At 40.3% G+C, this 13,515-nt stretch overlaps 1 protein-coding gene across 1 annotated transcript in view; it reads left to right on the top strand.

Annotated features, from left to right (window-relative positions):
- Window positions 1-13,515, top strand: part of SPOCD1 (SPOC domain containing 1) — an 85,985-nt gene that overhangs the window by 30,379 nt on the left and 42,091 nt on the right. The window contains exons 3-4 of the mRNA XM_053705393.1: window positions 1,937-2,053; window positions 2,175-2,300. Coding sequence (XP_053561368.1) covers window positions 1,937-2,053; window positions 2,175-2,300 — 243 coding nt within the window. The remainder of the gene's footprint in view (window positions 1-1,936; window positions 2,054-2,174; window positions 2,301-13,515) is intronic.

The following is a 13,515-nucleotide window of genomic DNA, read 5'->3' as shown; positions in this document are numbered from 1 at the left end:
GAGAGCTTTGAAATATTATGTTGAAGCTACTAAAGATTTTAGAAAGACTTCTAGTCTATTTGTTATATTCTCTGGTTCTAGGAAAGGTCAGAAGGCTTCTGTTATTTCCTTGGCTTCTTGGTTAAAGCTTTTGCTTCATCAAGCTTATTTAGAGAAGGGTCAGGCCCCGCCTCTGAATTACAGCTCATTCTACTAGATTAGTCTCCACTTCGTGGGCTTTTAAGAATGAAGCTTCAGTTGATCAGATTTGCAAAGCGGCAACTTGGTCCTCTTTGCATACATTTACTAAATTCTACCGTTTTTATGTATTTGCTTATTCAGAAGCAGTTTTTGGTAGAAAAGTTCTTCAGGCAGCTGTTTCAGTTTTATTCTTCTGCTGATGTTTTAAGTTTTTCTTTTCTTCATGAGAATAACTTATATTTTGGGTTGTGGATTAATTTTTCAGCATACGGCTGTTGTTTATTTTTATCCCTTCCTCTCTAGTGACTCTTGCGTGGAGTTCCACACCTTGGTTATTTGATATCCCATACGTCACTAGCTCATGGACTCTTGCCAATTACATGAAAGAACATATAATGTATGTAAGAACTTACCTGATAAATTAATTTCTTTCATATTGGCAAGAGTCCATGAGGCCCACCCTTTTCTTATGGTGGTTATGATTTTTTGTATAAAGCACAATTATTTCCAGATTCCTTTGTTGATGTTTTTTACTCCTTTCTTTATCACCCCACTACTTGGCTATTCGTTAAACTGAATTGTGGGTGTGGTGAGGGGTGTATTTATAGGCATTTTGAGGTTTAGGAAACTTTGCCCCTCCTGGTAGGATTGTATATCCCATACGTCACTAGCTCATGGACTCTTGCCAATATGAAAGAAATGAATTTATCAGGTAAGTTCTTACATAAATTATGTTTTTTAAAAAGTTCAGAGTCACAGGCAGAATTTCAGAGTATGCACAGCATTTAACAGCAAAGACTAACTTATTTCTGATCATAAAAGTTGTATACACCTACTGCCATTTCACTCATTTATGATAGTGGTTTTATTTACATTTTTATCTGTTAACTGTATTTACCATTCCTATCAACATCATTTTGTGACACATCGGTAGGAAAAAGTTAGGACTGACAGATTAATATGATGTTTTTTTACATTTATTTTTTATGTAGTTCCCGATTATTTGGCCTTTGTTTATTTGTAAATGATATAGTTTTCTATGTGATTTGAAGTTCATATCAAGGGGCATATTTATCAAGCTCCGTCTAAAGACCGCTGCTCCATAACCTGTCCGCCTACTCTGAGGCTGTGGACAGACATCGCCAGAAATCAACCCGATCGAATACGATCGGGTTGATTGACACCCCCTGCTAGCGGCCGATTGGCTGCGAATCTGCAGGGGCGGCATTGCACTAGCAGTTCCCAAGAACTGCTGGTGCAATGATAAATGCCGACAGCGTATGCTGTCAGCTTTTATCAATGTGCAGCGGACATGATCCGCAATATCGGATCATGTCCGCTCGCACAATGATTATTCGGCCCCCAAGTCAGCTGTAGTGTGACACCTATAAATGATTGTCTATGCACATCAAAAATGTTGTCAAGTATTTTCATATATAGCTGCTGTTGGTGTTATAGAATAAACAAATGGAAACCAAAAATTGTGCATTGATTTCACTTGTCTACCCAAATTTCCTCTGCTGTTCCATTTAGCTTTATTTTGGACTTATTAAGATAATATTGTTGTACATTCAAATTGAACAGTATGAAAATCATGCATTGCTTGTGTGTTTCTTTAGAAAAGTGTGCAATACATTAATTTGATTATTAAAAATAATAAAAATACTAATTAATAGTAGACTGGCAGAGTGATTTTAGTCTCTTTTCCTTATCTCATTTTATCTCCCAACTGATATATTTTTTCTTGGTGTGTCAGGAGCTGTTCCGTAAGGTAGTTCTTGGGGAGATCACACCACAGTACCTAGTCCTCATGACTCCAGAGAAAATGGCTCGACAGGATCTGACCAACTGGAGAAACCAGAAAAGGCAACATGTGAGTGATTAACTGTTTTATCATATTTATGTTCATAATAACAAAAGCTATATTGTATGTAAGTATAAAATTAGTAAGGTAGACCCCCAAAGTTTGCTTTTCCAATCTTTGCTTTTTGCAGACACTTGATATCATCGAGAGAGAGGAAAGAACACCCCACCAGATCCAAATCACAAAGCTTACTCACAAGGGTCTAATTGAAGTTGATACTGAGTCAAATGAGAACTGGTCCCTGGAAGATCTATCTGTGAGTCACTATGTATTCAAAACCTATTTTATAAAACAGATGTTTCAAAGAACTAATTTCCTATTTCCTTCCTTAGATAGGGAGAGTCTACGGCTTCATTCCTTACTGTTGGGAAATATAACACCTGGCCACCAGGAGGAGGCAAAGACACCCCAGCCAAAGGCTTTAAAATCCTTCCCACTTCCTCATTACCCAAGTCATTCTTTGCCTTTCGTCACAGTAGGAGGTGGCAGAGAAGTGTCAGAAGTTTCGGAGAATCCTGAAAAAAGGGTATCTGCCCTTCGAGATAGGACTGGAGTTTAAAGTAGTCATGTCAACCTCCCAGTGAGAATATTGATGAAAGTTAGAGTCTGGAGATGCAGGGAAAATTTTTCTGTGAAACCTTTCAGACTACTGTTAACAGCTCCTAAGCAATCAGTGTTGACGAGTTTCACTGCCTGCTTTCAATCACGCAAGTCCATGTCAGGAGTGCTGCTATAAGACTGTCACACTTGAGGGGTTGTGTTCTGTTCCACAGCATTGATCCTGGAGGTAAGATCGTTTAAATTTTGTACACATAAAACACTATAACAGGATCACAGTGTGGCTCCTTTATACCTTGAGGGGGGTTTATTGAACAGTTAGGATTAATTAATCAGTGTATTATTTACATGCTGCTTTGTGTGATTTTATTTTCTGGGCTCATAGACTGTGTGTTTTTGGCTTGGTGAAACAGGTTTCACTTTCATTTTTGAAAGTGTTGCACAGCTCCTATTAACTTGCTGTACTTTTCATAGCATGTGGTCTATGTTCATTTCCTTTATTCCTGCTAAAGCTTCAACCTGAGGAGAGCGTTTCCTCTGTTAAATGTCTGGGTCTAGGAGGTGGTGAGTGCCCCAGCCATTCGGTGTATATAAATTTAAAATTTTTTATTTTTTTTAATTTCTATCCTACTGTGGGTATAACCTGAGCTATGGAGGACTGTGACATGTTAGAAGCTACTTCTTCAGTACTAAATCATACCTGTTTATATTGTGAGGAGGCCGTAGTTTTCCTGCGCATTCAATTATGTTCCACATGCCTTAATACCGTTATAAAGTCTAAGAAGGGAGAGAAGCCTGCTAAGGCTATTAGTCCCTCTGAGCCGTCTACCTCTCAGGACTCGGCGTCCCGTGAGATTACTACCCTTGCTACATTATCCACTCCACATGCAGTTTCCCGTAGCACATCTAATTCTCCATCCGGAGGGGGCCTTCTTCCTACGGACTTTGCTGCGCAGTTACAAATGGCGGTGTCTGCGGCCCTCAGTGCATTACCTCGCCCTAACAAACGCAAGAGAAAGGTTAAACATAGCTCTTCTGACCCGGAGTCATCTAAATATTTATCGGATTTAGCTATTATGTCCCAGTTATCTGATGATGAGTTAACCTCTGTAGCTTCCGAGGGTGAACTTTCGGGGTCGGAGACCTTAGCGTCTAAGCCTCCTGCGGCAGAGGAACCATCCTTTAGATTTAAAATTGAGCACTTGCTTTTTTTATTAAAGGAGGTTCTGTCTACTTTAGAGGTTCCAGAGAACCTATGATACCAAAATTAGATAGAGTTTATGAAGACAGGAAAGTTCCTTTAACTTTTCCTGTGTTGGTTAAAATGACAAACATTATTAACAACAAATGGGAAAGAATTGGATCTTCCTTTTCCCTCTCGTCTACTTTAAAAAGAGTTGTTCCTGCTCCTGGACTCTCAACTGGATTTGTGGGACTCCATTCCTAAGGTGAATGCTTCTATCTCTACGCTTGCTAAACGTACTACTATACCACTTGAGGATAGTTCTTCGTTCAGAGAGCCGATGGATAAGAAAATGGAAACCTTTCTGAGAAAGATGTTTCAGCATACAGGATTTTTATTTCAACCGGAGGCTGCAGTTGCTGCGGTTGCCGGAGCAGCTACCTACTGGTGCGACTTTTTGTCCGAACTCATTGAGGTGGAGTTTCCTCTAGAGGATATTTAAGACAGAATTAAACCTCTGAGAATTGCTTATTCTTTTATCTGTGATGGGAACATGAAAATTATTCGCCTACATGCAAAGGCCTCTGGCTTTGCGGTCCTAGCCCGCCGGGCACTCTGGTTGAGGTCTTGACCTGCGGATATGACTTCTAAGTCCAGACTCCTTTCTCTTCCCTTCAAGGGAAAGATTTTATTTGGTCCAGGCCTGGACTCCATTATTTCAACGGTTACCGGAGGCAAGGGTGCCTTCCTTCCGCAAGATAAGAAGAACAAGTCTAAGGGACGACAATCTTCTAATTTTTGTTTCATTCGTTCTGACAAATCCTAACGACAACAATCCTCCTCCTAGCCCGAGCAACCCATGAGTACTTGGAAGCCGGCTCAGTCCTTGAATAAGTCGAAGCATAATAAAAAGCCTGCCGAAAACAAATCAGCATGAAGGGGCGGCCCCCGATCCGGGATCGGATCGTGTAGGGGGCAGACTGTCTCTTTTTTCAGACAATTGGTTCAGGGAGTACAAGATCCGTGGGTCCTGGAGGTCGTACTCAGGGATACAAGATAGGCTTCAAATCTCATCTGCCCAGGGGCAGATTCCTACCCTCGAACCCGTCTACAGACCAGAAAAGAGGGATGCCTTTCTAGGGTACATTCGGGACCTATCCACCTTAGGAGTTGTTGTCCCGGTGCCTATCGAAGAAAGAGGTTTGGGTTTCTATTCAAACCTTTTTGTGGTCCCAAAGATGGAGGGAACTTTCCACCCAATTCTGGACCTTAAGTGCTTAAAAAAAATTCTCAGTGTCCCTTCCTTCAAGATGGAAACGATAAGGGCCATCCTTCCTTTAGTTCAGGAAGTCCAGTTTATGACTATAGATCTGAAGGACGCTTACCTTCATGTTCCATTCCACAGGGAACACTTTCAATTCCTGAGGTGTGCATTCCTGGATCAGCACTTCCAGTTCATTGCCCTTCCGTTTGGCTTAGCTACTGCTCCAAGAATCCTTACAAAGGTTCTGGGGGCTCTTCTAGCCGTTGCCAGAACTCAGGCTATTACAGTAGCCCCATACTTGGATGATATTCTGGTGCAAGCACCATCTTGTTATCTTACAGAAGAATACTCGGAGTCCCTTCTCAGTCTTCTTCGATGATATGGATGGAAGATAAACTCAGAAAAGAGTTCTCTTATCCCAAGTACCAGGGTGGAATTCCAGGGTGATCTAATAGACCATGAGGATATTTCTAACAGACATAGCAAGCTAATTTCGGCATGTTTTGCCCTCTGGTCCCTCTGTGGCTCAGTGTATGGAGGTGATTGGTCTCATGGTGATTTGCATGGACATCATTCCTTTTGACAGGTTCCGTCTCAGACCTTTACAACTGTGCATGTTGAGACGATCATTCTAATCTGTCTCTACAGATAGTATTAGACAGCCGGTCGAGAGAATCGCTCTCTTAGTGGTTCTGTACCGAGGGACATGCTTCTTAAGACCATCCTGGGAGATTGTGACTACGGACTACAGATTCCAATCAGATAATATATCTTCGGTGGCTTACATCAACTATCGGGGGGAACGAGAATTTCCTTTGTGATGAACGAAGTATCTCAGGTTCTGGAGTTGGCGGAAGCCCACAGCTGTTCGCTGTCAGTCATCCAAATTCCGGATGTGGACAACTGGGAGGCGGATTTTCTCAGCAGGCAATCCTTCCACCCATGGAAATGGTCTCTCCATCCCAAGGTGTTTGCAGAGATATGCAGCAAGGGGGGGATTCTGGAGATATATCTCATGGCGTCCCATCCCAATACCAAGCTACCCTGGTACTGGTCGAGGTCGAGGGATCCCCAAGCAGATCTAATAGATGCACCAGCAGTGCCCTGGAGGTTAAAACTTATTTATCTTTTTCCTCCATTACCTCTTCTTCCTCGAGTGGTGGCCCGCATCAAGCAGGAGCGGGTATCAGTAATCCTGATTGCTTCATCGTGGCCGCGAAGGACGTGGTTTGCGGATCTAGTGGGGATGTCCTCATCTCCTCCGTGGAAGTTACCTTATCGCAGAGACCTGCTGTTATAAGGTCCATTTGTTCATCAAAATCTAGATTCTCTGAGGCTGACTGCGTTGAGATTGAACACTATCAGGCCCATTTATCAAAGGTCTTGCGGACCTGATCCGACACTGCGGATCAGGTCCGCAAGACCTCGCTAAATGCGGAGAGCAATACGCTCTCCGCATTTAACATTGCACCAGCAGCTCACAAGAGCTGCTGGTGCAACGCCGCCCCCTGCTGACTCGCGGCCAATCGGCCGCCAGCAGGGAGCTGTCAATCAACCCGATCGTATTCGATCGGGTTGATGTCTGGCGATTCCTGTCCGCCTGTTCAGAGCAGGCGGACAGGGTTATGGAGCAGCGGTCTTTTGACCGCTGCTTCATAAGTTGTGTTTCTGGCGAGTCTGAAGACTCGCCAGAAACACGGCCCTTCAAGCTCCATACGGAGCTTGATAAATGGGCCTGTCTGTCTTAGCAAACAGAGGTTTCTCTGAGAGTGTCATTGATTCTCTTATTCATGCTTGTAAACCAGTTACTTTGCGTATCTACCACAAAGGGTCGAGGACCTACTTATTCTGTTGTGAAGAGAGTGGTTTTTCCTGGCAAAGAGTTTAGGTTGCCAGCAATGTTCCCTCTAATTATTATTTTTTCTGTGCTATTTTTTTTTTTTGTGTGTGGGCTTGATACCGCTTGTGTGCGGCATTGAGCATACACACATTTATATATACTGATTAAATAGACCCTCATGTAAAAGCAGCAATAGCATTACACAGTAATACAGATATTGCTCAAACTGTATATCAAAACTGTCAGCTTGTGACACAGACAAGCCTCAGTCTCCTGCATAACCTCCTCAGATGCCTAGGCCACCTTGTGAGCATAATTTAACCCCACGTCTGCCAAAAAGGGCTACAGTGCATTGTATATGAATACACTGCAATCCTCTCTGGTAGCCAGGGGGTTAAATAATGATTAGCATGTTTTTTTGTTTTTGTTAAAAGAATCCTGGATTGGAAAAAAGACAAAAAAGCTTCTGGTATTGCTAGACTAAGTTGTGTGAGCATTGTGTACTATTTCATGACCCTGTGTGTGTTGATTAACCTCTGTCACAAACCACTGAGAGGTGAATAGGAAAAATGCTTCTATTCAAAATTAAAATAAACTAATGCACATTTAAATTTTGACTGGAATGTCCCTTTTAAAATAAGTATTTCCCCTTTCATTCATACACTTGCCAGTAGAAATGATATATTTATGGTATTATGCCCTAGTATAGCGTCACATATAGCAAGGTTTGACTAACCGTGTACTCAAATGTATTCCTATGCATATGCATATTTTATGTTCAGTAAATGAAAGGAATGTCACCAGCAGCCTGTCTATGTATGTACATGCAAAAGCATTTATTTTTAAATTTACTCCTATGTTATAAGTTTGACTGACAGCCATGCACCTCATGCAGGGAGTGTAGTATGGGAGTATTGTTCCTAGTTGGAACAGCTTTTATTTTTTATTTATTTTTTAAGGTTGAGGATTTTATAGAACCAGGACAAGCAATTTAATGACACTTAAATATGTTGCACTGAAATATTGATGAAGAAAGAAAAAAACTCTTTTACAGTGCTGTATCACACAACAGGATCTCAGATGAATGCTAATGTGTAAACAGTTAAAAGTGTTAAAAAAATGCTGATAAAGGCTAACATGTTAACACAGAAAAAGAATAAGTAATATTTGCCTCTAAAACTGTGATAACCTGCAGCAAAAGCTACCATCATGCCAACTTGGTAACTTAAGGCATGTGAGGAAAATCTCCAACCCTCACCTACTCGGCTGCCTTTAGTGTCTGCTCTGCTGTACAGAGGAGGAGGGCTGCACTTCTTCCACTGACATTCTTTCACTGGAAATGCTTATTTCCTGCTGCCCTCCGTGTTTGATCTGTGTTTGATCTTTCTGGTCTCTGACAGCACTGTGTGATTTATGCACACAGCTGTCAGTCAGTTTAGGTCCTCCCCCTCAGTGTAGCACAGGAAACAGCTTAAGCTGTTCTACACTGGAGGGACCTTTTAACAGTGCCTCTGTCAACCGTCTTACAGCTGAGGTTTCCTGAAGGCTAGCAGTGATGAATTAAAAAAACAAACAAAAAACTTTCTACATTCCTCCTGTGTTTTGCGCGGCCTGATGTACTGCCTGCGCTACACAGAGAGGGAAGGTGTGCGGTCGCGCTACCGCGCACCTTAGAGGGGACATTGGTTGCCAGGATCTTATCTCTTCTGCAGGATGGACTGGAGAAGGGCTTTTCTGCTAGTTCCCTGAGAGGACAGATTTCGGCCCTGTTGGCTTTATTGCACAAGAGGCTGGCTGAGCTTCTAGACGTGCAGTCCTTTGTTAAGGCACTGATTAATAACAGACCTGTGTTTAGATCTTGGGCTCCTCATTGGAGCCTAAATCTTGTTCTTCGTGTTTTGCAACAGGCTCCGTTTGAGCCTCTGCCTTCCGTTGACATTAAATTGTTATCTTGGAAGGTTCCCTTTTTAATGGCTATTGCCTCTGCGCGCAGAGATTCTGAGATCTCTGCTTTGAGATGTGAGTTCCCTTATCGGATTTTTCATGCAGATAAGGCAATTTTACATACTAAATTGGGTTTTCTTCCTAAGGTTGTGTCAGATCGCAACATCAATCAAGAGATTGTGGTTCCTTCCTTGTGTCCTAATCCTTTTTCATCAAATGAACGTTTACTTCACCATTTGGATGTGGTTCGTGCCTTGAAGTTTTTTCTTCAGGCTACTAAAAAGAAGTTTAGACAATCCTCCTCTTTGTTGTCTATTCGGGGAAACGTAAGGGGCAGAAGGCTACTTCGACTTCCCTATCATTCTGGTTAAGGAGTGTCATCCGCTTAGCTTACGAGACAGCGGGACATCATCCCCCTGAGAGGTAATGAGGAAGTGGGAGGGATATTTAAGCCTTTGGTTGGGGTGTCTTTGCCTCCTCCTGGTGGCCAGGTGTTGTGTTTCCCAACAGTAAGAAATGAAGCCGTGGACTCTCCCTATCCGGAAGGAAAGAAATTTATCTGGTAAGCATAAATTATGTTTTTGAGCTACAGGGGTAATGTGTGTGTATGACATATTAGTTTGCATTTGCCTTTTTTCAATAGTAGATGACTAACTGAATATGATAATTGGGCATAATAACTAGATATACCCAACACAATTGTTTGTCAAACTATATTGTCCTTTATATGGTTTATTACATTTGAAGAGACATCAGTCAAGTAGGGGAGCTACTCCATTAGCTGATTTATTTAATCAGTCACTTCTAACAGGAGTTGTTCCAAAAGACTGGAAAATTGCCAATGTAGTCCCTCTTCATAAAAAGGGTAGTAGGGAAGATTCTGCTAACTATAGGCCAGTCAGTTTGACCTCAATTGCAGGGAAATTAATGGAAACTCTTTTAAAGGAAAGACTTGTATCTTTCATTCAGACAAACAACTTAGAAGACAAAGGACAGCATGGTTTCACTGCTGGAAGATCATGCCTGACTAATCTAATTGATTTCTTTGACCATGTAACTAAAATAATAGACCAGGGAGGAGCCGTAGATGTTGCATATCTAGACTTTAGCAAAGCATTTGACACCATCCCACACAACAAACTTATTCACAAAATGTATTGCTTTGGAATAGATGCTAAGATTGTTAAGTGGTTAGAATGCTGGCTTAAAGATAGACGACAGAGGTTTCAATTAATGGAGTACATTCAAATGAGGCATCAGTTACTAGTGGTGTTCCCCAAGGGTCAGTTCTTGGGCCTGTTCTGTTTAACATGTTCATAAGCGATATTGGAAGTGGGCTTAAGGGGAAGGTTTGCTTGTTTGCTGATGATACAAAAATTTGTAACAGGGTAGATGTTCCAGGAGGAGTTGATCAAATGAACTGTGATATTAATAAACTAGAGGACTGGTCAAATAAATGGGATCTGAAATGTAATTTTACCAAGAGCAAAATTATGCATATAGGATCCAAAAACCCAAAGGCCTATTATAGTCTCAATGGTACATTACTGACTGTAATTAAAGAAGAAAGGGATTTGGGAATTATTATTTCAGATGATTTAAAATTTGGTACACAATGCCGCAGTGCAGCCAGCAAGGCCAGTCAAATGCTTGGTTTCATTGGAAGAGGTTTTAGTAGCAGAAATAGCAAGGTTCTTATGCCACTTTACAGATCATTAGTTAGACCAAATCTGGAATACTGTGTACAGTTCTGGAGACCATATTTTCAGAAAGATATAAATAAACTAGAAGCTGTCCAAAGGAGGGCTACTAAAATGGTACATGGTCTAAAATATAAAACGTACAAAGAAAGACTCTATGATCTAAATATGTATAGTTTAGAGGATAGAAGGGAAAGAGGTGACAGGATAGAAACCTTCAAATATATGAAGGGCTTTAATAAAATAGAAGCTGAAAGCATTTTTCACAAAAAAATAAATGCCAAAACAAGGGGTCACAATCTAAAGTTAGAGGGTAGCAGATTCAGGAGAAATTTAAGGAAGCATTTTTTTACAGAAAGGGTGGTGGATTCATGGAATGAACTTCCATTTGAGGTGGTAAACACAAAGACTGTAAAGGAATTTAAAAATGCCTGGGACATGCATAAGACTATCCTAAGGAAAAAGTAACATGTAATATGGGTAGACTTTATGGGCCTTTTTGGTTCTTATCTTACCGTCAAATTCTATGTTTCTATGAAAGAATTAGTAACAAGTAACATCCTCAACCTTAATCAGGTATAATATAGAAACAATCCTGTTAGTTGCAAAGGATTACTGGGAGTCATCCTCTTTACCTATCCTGAAATCCTGAAGTGTGAAGAATCAGTGATCTTATTCATCCATCACAGTCAATGAGGCCTATTTATCAAGCTGTCAACCGCAAATCCGCAGCATAATTGTGGCGAGCCTGATTCGCCCTATTTATCAAAGCCTACAGACCGGCAAAAGTTGAAATCTTTGACGTAACATACGATCCGCCGGTCTCAGTCTGACACAGATCGATGCTTACGTCATTACAGATGTTCTGAATACAAATTCGGCACTATCTGACTACTTTTGCAAGTTATCAAACCTCTAACAGGTACGCTCGCCACTATTCCGGCCCAGTGTTCCTGGTTTTCAATCCGCCACCCTGGAGGCCGCGGATGTCATAGGAATCAATAGGAGTCTGAAAGCAGCGAAAGCTTATGTTCGCTGCTGCCCGATATCTCATTAATTTCTATGCTAGAATAAAAGTTATGTTTACACCTAACACCCTAACATAAACCCAGAGTCTAAACACCCCTAATCTGCCGCCCTGACATCGTCGCCACCTACATAATGTTATTAACCCCTATCCCGCCGCTCCTGGGCCCCACCGCCACTAAATAAATATATTAACCCCTATCCCGCCGCTCCCGGACATCGCCACAACTAAATAAATTTATTAACCCCTATACCGCCGCTCCCAGACCCCTCCACAACTAATTAAATTTATTAACCCCTAAACCTCTGGCACCCCAAATCGCCATAAACTAAATTAAGCTATTAAACCCTAAACCTAACAACCCGCTAACTTTATATTAAATATTAACTCATCCTTATCTTATAATAAATTTAAACTTCCCTCTAGAATTAAATTAAACTATATTAAACTATTAATTAACCTACCCTAACTATTATACTAAAATTACATTAAACTATATTAAATTATTAATTAACCTACCCTAACTATTATACTAAAATTACATTAAACTATATTAAACTATTAATTAACCTACTCTAACTATTATCCTACAATTACATTAAACTATATTAAACTAATAAGTAATCTACCCTAACTATTATACTAAAATTACATTAAACTATATTAAACTAATAATTAATCTACCCTATTATACTAAAATTACATAAACTAAATTACATATTTAAACACCAAACCCTACTCAAATTATTTAAATCTACTATTAAATATTACTAAGTTACAAAAACCTAACAGCTAAGTTACAAAAAATAAAAAACACTAAGCTACAAAAAATAAAAAACACTAAGTTACACAAAATAAAAAATAAACTATCAAATATTTAAACTAATTACACCTAATCTAAGAGCTCTATGAAAATAAACCCCCTCCCCAAATAAAAAAAAACCCCTAGCCTACAATAAACTACTAATGGCCCTTAAAAGGGCCTTTTGCGGGGCATTGCCCCAAAAAATCAGCTCTTTTACCAGTAAAAAAAAAAACAAATACCCCTCCCAACAGTAAAACCCACCACCCACACAACCAACCCCCCCAAATAAAAACCTATCTAAAAAAAACTAAGCTCCCCATTGCCCTGAAAAGGGCATTTGGATGGGCATTGCCCTTAAAAGGGCATTTAGCTCTTTTTCAGCCCAAACTTCTAATCTAAAATTAAAACCCATCCAATAAACCCTTAAAAAACCTAACACTAACCCCCGAAGATCCACTTACAGTTTTGGAAGACCTGACATCCATCATCAACGAAGCGGCAGATATCCTCAGTGAAGCCGGCAGAAATCTTCATCCAAGCGGGCCGAAGTCTTCATCCAACCGGGCAGAAGTCTTCATCCAGACGGCATCTTCTATCTTCATCCATCCATCCGGCGCGGAGCGGCTCCATCTTCAAGACATCCGGCGCAGAGCATCCTCTTCTAACGACGTCTTCTAAACAATGAAGTTTCCCATTAAATGATGTAATCCAAGATGGCGTCCCTTACATTCCGATTGGCTGATAGAATTCTATCTGCCAATAGGAATTAAGGTTGAAAAAATCCTATTGGCTGTTGCAAGCTGTTAGGTTTTTTAAGGGTTTATTGGGTGGGTCATTGGTAGTTTATTGTAGGCTAGGGTTTTTTTTTGTTTTTTTTTTTGGGGGGGGGCTTTTTATTTTCATAGGGCTCTTAGATTATGTGTAATTAGTTTAAATATTTGATAGTTTATTTTTTATTTTGTGTAACTTAGTGTTTTTTATTTTTTGTAACTTAGTTGTTATTTTTTTGTAACGTAGTAATATTTAATAGTAGATTTAAATAATTTGGGTAGGGTTAGGTGTTTAATTATGTAATTTAGTTTATGTAATTTTAGTATAATAGGGTAGATTAATTATTAGTTTAATATAGTTTAATGTAATTTTAGTATAA

The sequence above is a fragment of the Bombina bombina genome, chromosome 3 (assembly GCF_027579735.1).
Source record: "Bombina bombina isolate aBomBom1 chromosome 3, aBomBom1.pri, whole genome shotgun sequence".
Lineage (NCBI taxonomy): Eukaryota > Metazoa > Chordata > Amphibia > Anura > Bombinatoridae > Bombina > Bombina bombina.
The sequence above is the reverse complement of the archived record's forward strand: the minus strand, read 5'-3'. Positions and strand labels throughout refer to the sequence as shown.